Source organism: Alosa pseudoharengus, unplaced genomic scaffold (assembly GCF_046254945.1).
Source record: "Alosa pseudoharengus isolate Yale_2024_CS ecotype anadromous, Long Island Sound unplaced genomic scaffold, YU_APseudo_1.1 YU_APseudo_1.1_scf_1, whole genome shotgun sequence".
NCBI classification, from domain to species: domain Eukaryota; kingdom Metazoa; phylum Chordata; class Actinopteri; order Clupeiformes; family Clupeidae; genus Alosa; species Alosa pseudoharengus.
The window spans coordinates 58747647-58756203 of NW_027468564.1; the positions used below are offsets into that span (position 1 = coordinate 58747647).

Here is an 8557-nt window from a genome sequence, read left to right on the forward strand (position 1 = left end):
TGTTGACAGAAACTAGTTGTGTGGTGCAACCTGTTAAATATTAGTAGTTCATAAACTCCAACGTGGCAATTTAGGTTGAAACTAAACTGGCACATACATTCAGCTTATGTACAAATGTAATTAATTGTAATGTAGCCTAACTTGTTCAATGGGCTGAGGTGCAGTGGCTGCAGGACTAAAGTGAGCGAGAGATGCAAGAATCGAGAACTACGACGGGGTATTAGGGACACACATGGAGAAAAAAAATATTTTTGCCATGGCGAGATTAAACTCGACATGTTGACTTTAAAGTCGAAATGTCGACATTAAACTCGACATTTCGAGAATAAAGTTAAAATGTCATATCTACTTTAATCTCGACGTCTCGACTATGAATGCACTCAGTAAACAGCACACCAAACAGAAAGCAAACAGTTACAAACAGGCACTTGGCTTCATAAGAGATCGCACACGCACGCACGCATGGACTAGCGATCGCGATGACCGCCAGACACCGGACCGTAAAATGAACGGGTGACAGTAGCGCAAACGGCATCATGCCAGATTCGAACCGGCGATGCTACTGGCACAATCCTTCAAGTAGCCACGTCTTCTCAATAGAGCTATGGAAGCTCTTCTTAATGCAGTGCTCAGTGTTATGTACATTATTAGAGTGTCGTGACGCTGGCCATTGCGTGCAGCCTAGGTCATATTTCGTAAAGATTGATTTTTATTTCTCTGGCTGTTGCAATTGATATCAATGATTAGTATGAAACAGAAAGCAAACAGTTGCAAACAGGCACTTGGCTTCATAAGAGATTGCACGTGCCAGCCCGCACGCACGCACGCACAGACTCGCAATCGCAATCGCAATGAGCACCAGACACCGGACAGCTGTTTTTATTTCTCTGGCTGTTGCAATTGATGTCAATGATTAGTATGAATGCCCTCAGTAAACAGCACACCAAACAGAAAGTAAACAGTTACAAACAGTCACGCAGTTGGCTTCATAAGAGATTGCGCGTGCCCGCCCGCACGCACGTACTCGCGATTGAGCTGACTACCGGACAGCGGTAAAATTAACGGGGGATCGGGTGACAGCGGCGGCCACATCATCAAGCAGGATTGGATCCAGCAATGCAATTCTTAATGTGCTACAGCCCAGCCCCGTCGTGTCAACAGAGCCTGATCAGCTGGAGACTTCACTCACTGCCTTGCACAACAGACAGACTGAGGAAGTCATTCATCCCCAGGGCCATTAAACTGTTCAATGCATCACTTAAGGGAAGAGGAGAAATAGATCTCTCCGCATAGTCTGTCTGCCTCTTCACCACCTCCATGTCTTGAACTGTCTGTCCACTAGCCACTTTACCATTGTCTTCTGCCTCAATGTTTGCGTGCTTTATTAGCACATATGCACAACCCCTCCCTCCATGCCACAGCCGAACTGTGACCACACTTATACCTTTCTTAATATAGTTATTATGACGCCACGCAGCCACCTAGTTAAACACAAAAAAGTAAAAAAGAGGTGTTGTAATCGCAGGTATCTGTGACCTAACATAGTCAAAACTGCACGAAATTGGAAGTGTAGGATCATTATGACACCCTCCGAATGCACGCCAAGTTTCGTGGAATTCCGCTCATGGGGGGCCACACAATAAACTAGAAATGCAATTCCAAGGAATTACCAGTGCATGAAAATGCTAAAGTTGTGATGTAAAATATCATGTATAGTTAAAACAGATAATACAGAGATGGTTACTACAGTGATGCTAAGATTTACATGGTGGTTGCATAGCTTAGTAAAAGTTGATAGTTTAAAAGTAGACTGTTTAAAAGCTGAATGTAGATAGTTTAAAAGTTGTTGATAGACAGTAGATAGTTTAAAAGTTGTTGATAGACAGCTAGTTTAATAGATAGTTTAATGATAGTTTAAAAGTAGACCGTTTAAAAGTTGAAGGTAAATAGTTTAAAAGTTGTTGACAGACTGGAAGTTTAATGAATGTTGATATTCAAATAGTTTAATGGCTGTGTATAGGTAGATATTTGACGATAACTAAAAGTTGGAATGGCTCTAATGTTTACTAGCAGTTATGCTAAGATTTTTAATTCTGCTAACCATGCTACTTAGCTAATGTTTTATAGCAGTGCTAGCAATGCTAACATGCTAATCATGATACTTAGCTAACTTAACTAACATTTTCTAGCAGTTTTGCTAAACATGCTAACTATGCTAGCAATAATAATATGATAACTATGTTAACCATGTGACTTAGCTAACCAAGCGTATCATTTTAGTAGTTATGCTAACTATGCTAATTAACATGCTAACAATGTTAGCATGCTAACTATGTTAACCATGTTACTTAGCTAACTTAGCTAATTATTTTTAGCAGTTATGCTAACTATGTTAACTAGCATGCTAACATGGTAGCATGCTAACTATGTTAACCATGTTACTTAGCTAACCTAGCTAATCATTTTTAGTAGTTTTGCTAAAAATATTAACTAACATACTAACTATGCTAACCATGTTACTTAGCTAACTTAGCTAATTATTTTTAGCAGTTTTGCTAAAAATGCTAATTAGCATGTTAACATGCTAGCATGCTAACTATGCTAACCATGTTACTTAGCTAACCTAGCTAATCATTTTTAGCAGTTATGCTACCTAGCATGTTAACATGCTAGCATGCTAACTATGTTAACCATGTTACTTAGCTAACCTAGCTAATCATTTTTAGCAGTTTTGCTAAAATGCTAATTTGCATGTTAACATGCTAGCATGCTAACTATGCTAACCATGTTACTTAGCTAACCTAGCTAATCATTTTTAGTAGTTTTGCTAAAAATGTTAACTAGCATGCTAACTATGCTAACCATATGACTTAGCTAACCTAGCTAATCATTTTTAGCAGTTTTGTTAAAAATGCTAACAATGTTAGCAGTGCTAACATGCTAACTTTGTTAACCATGCTAACTAGCTAGAGTGGGTAGGAGTCATAGTTGATGAAAAGTGTTGACATAGTTGATGACAAGTTAAAAGTTGTTGATAGACAGCTAGTGAATGTATATAGTTTAAAAGTTTAAAAGTTGAATGTAGATAGTTTAAAAGTTGTTGATAGACAGCTAGTTTAATAGATAGATAGTTTAATGATAGTTTAAAAGTAGACCGTTTAAAAGTTGAAAGTAGAAAGTTCAGTAGTTTAATGGGTTACATTGTTTAACAGTGGATTATTGTAGTGAGGACTTATTTTGAAACAGTTTTGGGCAGAGGAAACAGTTGAATAGGATGTGTAGTCTTAATTGACCCAGATTGTATGCCTAAAGCCTGAGGCTGCAGGTGGCCTGAACACCTGCCATAGGATTCTAATTGCTTAATGGCCGTATTATGATGTCATAATCGGCAATGTTAAGTCTATGGGGAATTTTAAAAAGTTTTTCTTTAATAGTTTAAAAAGTATAAAAGTTTCAAAGTTGAAAAGATATAGCAACCCGATCTGTTTGAAGACCTACGTTACAAAGTTTGAATGAAGTTTCTAAGTTAAACTGTTCAAGAGAAATTGCGTCTAGAAAAAGTGGTAAGCGGAATAATAATAAGAAGTTGCCTAGGAAGAACAGTACAGTGCATTTTCATGCACTGTAATAAGAAGAAGTTGCCTAGGAAGAACAGTACAGTGCATTTTCATGCACTGTAATAATAATAAGAAGTTGCCTAGGACAGTGCATTTTCATGCACTGTAAAAAGCAAATTTTCCCCCCATAGACTTGAATGGCTGTGATGTCATAATGGCCTAAAGCCAGCTGCGCTCGTTAAGCTCCCAGAGTAGTTCCCGGGCTAATCAGAACACTGGCACAGGTGTCACCTGTGAATCCAACTGTCTCAGCTTCTAATGCATTCAATGCACTGATCTATAAAGAACACTTGTTCTTTATAGCTCAGTGATACAATGGCGCTCCCTAAAACTATACATCCGCATATATGCCTGACATACATGCCTGAAATTTGGTATGAGTGTTTGTATGGACTCAAAGATGAAGTGAATTGATGTTGGAAGTCAAAGGTCAAATGTCAAGTTCAAAAACACCTTGAGTGTTGTATCTCAAGAATGCCTTGTAGGTCAAAGTCCGACGCTCGGCGGCGTCTTCCTTTTTCGTAAAATTGATTTTTATTCCTCTGGCTGTTGTAATTGATATCAATGATTAATATGAATGCCCTCAGTAAAAAAAGCACAACAAACAGGTTTACCAGGTCCCTGGTAAAGCAGCCACAAAGTAAATGAAAACATTCTATTGTTTCTAAACATTCTAAAAGCAAAATATGAATAGCAAATTGTAGAGTTCATACAAATATTGCCTTTGGAGCTGCAACAGGAATTCCTTTCTAAAAAAGCTCTTCATTGGGTTAAAAAGCAACTTCACTGCATTTCCCCCCGTGTTACTTTGGAGGAAGCGCTTTGCATCTCACTCATCTCTGTAGCCTGGTTCCTGGGGGTACTTCTGTGTCTGAGATACGGTGATAGAGCGATAGATAGACATAAAGAGAAAGGGGGAGGGGGACAATAAAGGGGAGTTATTAGAGGAAGACTAAATGTAACACAACCAACTATTTACTTTATTTACCCACATCATCATAGTATTATTATATTATTATTATAGTGTGTGTATTATTATAGTGCTGTTATAGTGCTGTACTATTATAGTGTGATTGCACAATTGAACATATGTCTGAAATAGTACTTGGAGTTGCAGACATGACATGTTACAAAATAGATAGATAGATAGATAGATAGATAGATACTGTAGATAGATAGATAGATAGATAGATAGATAGATAGATAGATACTTTATTGATCCCCAAGGGGAAATTCAAATGGATCATATTGTGAGTTCTTATAGATTTAGTGGTGGTACCAGAATTTGAAACCATTCAAACTATCTGCTAACCAATGTAAACGATTCATGAAGAAAAATACAGCAGATCCATCTAAAGCAGTGTTTCTCAAAGAGTGGTCCGCAAGCTAACCCAAGTGGTCTGTGAGCAGACATGATAAAATATAATATAGATGAGTTTTTTGCAATATTGAACCAACTTGTTAATCCAAACAGTTTTGCAACACTGCCTATGTAAATTACGCCAGTTTAAATCATATGAATCTTCTGAAACAATAAGCAAGGTGCAAATAGGCCTATTGTGTAATACTGTTACAGTTTCTTAGCTAGATGGTTAATGAGGTATTTTATTGGTTAAGTGGTCCATGGTCTGAAAAAGTTTGAGAAACACTGATCTAAAGTGATGCCTAGGGTGATCTACCCTATGAAATCTTACCTTCCCTCTTCTACGTCCAGTATGTTTTCAGGTAAACGCTCATTCAGAGTCTCAGGCAGTAGGAACACCACACTCCCACAGAGGACAGCAGTGAGAGCAAACACCAGCGCTGGTGCAAACACCCACAGGTCCTCCAGCAGCATCACCAGCGGAGCCAGGGAACCCCCAATGCGACCGATGAATGATGTGTAGCCCAGACCACACTGCCTAATGAAGGAACCTCCATGAGACAGGGGTGACTGACCAAGTGAAGATGGACAGTACTTGATGATGGACATAGCTGTCTAATTGTTCTTATTTTACCTGATAACAGTAGGGTATAATTCAGCAGTATAAAGAAACGCTGTTGTGAAGGCAGCTTCTGAGAATCCTTTACCGGTGACAGCTATGCATGTGCGCACAACTGTATATTCTAAAACATGAAATACAAATAACATCTTCCATGGTATGTAACTAGAAAAAGCACCACACAATGACTTAATAACTGATTATCTTAAATCATACACAGCTTCCGTAAGAAGACACAGTATGCACATTAAATTATTAAATGCATACAGAGTGCTTTTTTTGCTTCATGATTATAAATATCTTAAAATGATACCTTTTGGTATGACTGCATTGATGCCTAACAGCCCCCCAACAGTAATGAGGGAGTAAGCCTGGACATTTCTACGGCCAATCCGATCCAAGACAAAGTATGTGCCCACTTTGGCTGGGACCTCAATGGCAGCGTACACAAAATGAGTGAGGTACATATTTAGACCAAAGCCTGTGATATTCAGGCTGATGCCATAGTAGGTGAAGGCCACAGCAAACCTGAGAGATTCAATAAAAAGAGTAATGCATTGTTCTGGGGAGGAAACGAAAAACATTAAGATACAAATTGGTGCACCAGGAATTTTGTTGACCACTTGATGGCACTGAGTTTGAAAATGTATACCAGAGCAATCCAGAACAAATGGTTATTTTTCTTATCTTCTGTGTTCTCAAAAGATCCAAGTAAGTATAGTCCTTGTTTGCAGCCTCAGTAACCGTGACCTTGCAGAGAGTCTATATAGTGAAGACATTAACACAGCAGCACTTTTTAAAACCTTTTATAAAAAATGATACATGACCATTAGAATGATGTAACAGATTTATGCAGATTCTCCTGACCTGTGAATCTAGTTTGGCTGAATGCTTGCTGTTCATCCTGGCACACTGCTCCAGATATGTTTTGGCTTCCTCTACCTTGCCATTCGCTAGAAGCCATCTGGCAGACTCTGGGATCCACCTGCAAAGCAAAGATCACAGTAAAAAGTTTAGAATGTCAGACATGAAGCCAATACATTTCAAGTATTCTTCTGTTTGTCACATCTGACTTTGTCTTAAGGATTGGATATCCCTCTGCGACCCCTGACGGAAGAGAATCTCACCACCATGAGATGATGGCAGCCAGGCAGGGGGAAGTTACCACCAGCACCAGATGCCTCCAGTCTCTTAAGCAGTAAGCCAGGAGGCTAAGAAGCATGTTCCCCACACTCCAGCCAAGACTGATGATAGTGCCAGTGAATGTTCGGTGCTCTATATCGATCCACTCAATACCTGTGAGGACCATCACACACTGTAAACACTGTTCTGATAGAATGTATGTTACATGGAAAGCATAATATAACATTTTCCACATCTAATGAGTGCCATATTGGATTGAAAATCACATTTTAAAAACATCTTCAGTTTATCACTAAGCAAGTCTTCAGTGCCTTTCACAGTGTATCCATAATAACCCTGCTATCAATGTATGGTGTTATTTATTCATGATTTATTATTTTTAATATTAAAAATGGATTTCCCTTTGAATAAAATAGAACCCATAGAAAAGAGTATGAAACAATAATAATGAATGAGGAAAGTGGTGGATCACTGTGCTCTTATCCCCTACAGTGTCAGAAAAGTGGAGGTATATTACTGAGGGCCATGGTGGTGATTGACATCCCGGTCAGGGAGACTCCACAGAGGGTCCGAATCACAGCAAACATCACGTACGAGCTTGAGAAAGCAGACGCTGTGCCGAACACAGCGCTCGCTAAAAATGACACCAGGATCAGTGGCCTCCGTCCAAACCTACGCAAAGATTAATGACCACAAAATACATATGATCATGTCTCAAAAACATATAAAACATTTCTCTTATCTACAATTCATTTAACTTGAACTGTATGAAAACATACTTATCTGACAAGTAGCCGAATATCACTGCGCCAATGGTAACCCCAATGAAGAAGAAAGTTGCTAAGAGCTGGTTATATTTTTTGTTGTCACAGACCAAATCCCACTGTTGGCAAATTAGTTCAAATAATGATAATGTATAAATATCTGCAACATCCATTTCTTTATTCAGTTGCCAGGATGTATAAAACCTCTTCTCAGATGAGCCAATCTCATCTGTAACATATGTTTGACACTTTAAGAGAGTTAATTATCTCAGAATTAAACAAAAAGCCAAGGCGCACTAAATACTTTGAGTTACATGTAAGTGAAAAAAATACTTTGATTTATTATTTATTCAGTTGGCAGATGCTTTTATCCAAAGCAACTTGCAAGTGAGGTACAACAATCATGGTCTAGGAGACCCATAACTTACTGTAGCTTGGTTGTTGTACATCATCACTCAAAATTAAGTGTCTTTAAGTAGGATTAGTAATTTTAGTCTTTTGAAATAGTTAAATGTGACCACACTGAAAAGTACTTGACACTACCTGAGTAGCGGTGGTGGAGTGAAACTGTGTTCGGTTATAGACCCATCCATTTGGGCAAGTCAGTCTCACTGTCACATTTGACCTGTTGTTGAGTGCCAGGTCAGGATCACCATATACTTGGCAGGAGCTAAACGATCCATCAGGGTCCTGTGGTAGATTCAGGGCCAGGGCATCTTGGTCAGCAAGACCCATCAACCCATCACTGACCTCATCACCAAGGTGTGGCAGGGCACAATGATGAGGTGGCACACCAGAGATAAAACTGTGCAAGAGGAAGTTCAAAGGCAGGATGACACGTGGTAAACATAACAAGTGCAGAACAAGGAACTGGAACTTGGAGAAGCTGCCAACTTCCTCAAGGACCTCCTCAAACCTCATTCTTTAGATGGTGCAGTGACAAGTAGTTGATGTAATTGTCTGTGGTTGTGGCTTCAGAGATAGTTGATTTCCCTCTTTCTTCCTTTAAGTCCACAAAAATCATGAAGGGAAAGAGGACAAAATGTTGTCG

At 39.0% G+C, this 8557-nt stretch overlaps 1 protein-coding gene across 1 annotated transcript; it reads right to left on the reverse strand.

Annotated features, from left to right (window-relative positions):
- Positions 1 to 4400: 4400 nt before the first annotated feature.
- Positions 4401 to 8427, reverse strand: slc22a7a (solute carrier family 22 member 7a). The gene is made up of 10 exons (XM_076281269.1): positions 8050 to 8427; positions 7522 to 7625; positions 7260 to 7414; positions 6727 to 6895; positions 6467 to 6584; positions 6252 to 6361; positions 5913 to 6127; positions 5615 to 5723; positions 5312 to 5518; positions 4401 to 4488 (listed from the first exon to the last, which is right to left on the reverse strand). The coding sequence occupies exons 1-10, from the start codon at positions 8425 to 8427 to the stop codon at positions 4401 to 4403; spliced, it is 1653 nt and encodes a 550-aa protein (XP_076137384.1).
- Between the last annotated feature and the right edge of the window lie 130 nt (positions 8428 to 8557).

Excerpts from the sequence above, each read along its gene's own strand:
- slc22a7a (XM_076281269.1), bottom strand. The coding sequence starts at position 8,427 with ATGAGGTTTGAGGAGGTCCTTGAGGAAGTTGGCAGCTTCTCCAAGTTC. Across the intron at positions 7,626-8,049 it reads ACTCCACCACCGCTACTCAG|TGGGATTTGGTCTGTGACAA; the intron begins GTAGTGTCAAGT and ends ATTTGCCAACAG. Across the intron at positions 6,896-7,259 it reads AATCACCACCATGGCCCTCA|GTATTGAGTGGATCGATATA; the intron begins GTAATATACCTC and ends TGGTCCTCACAG.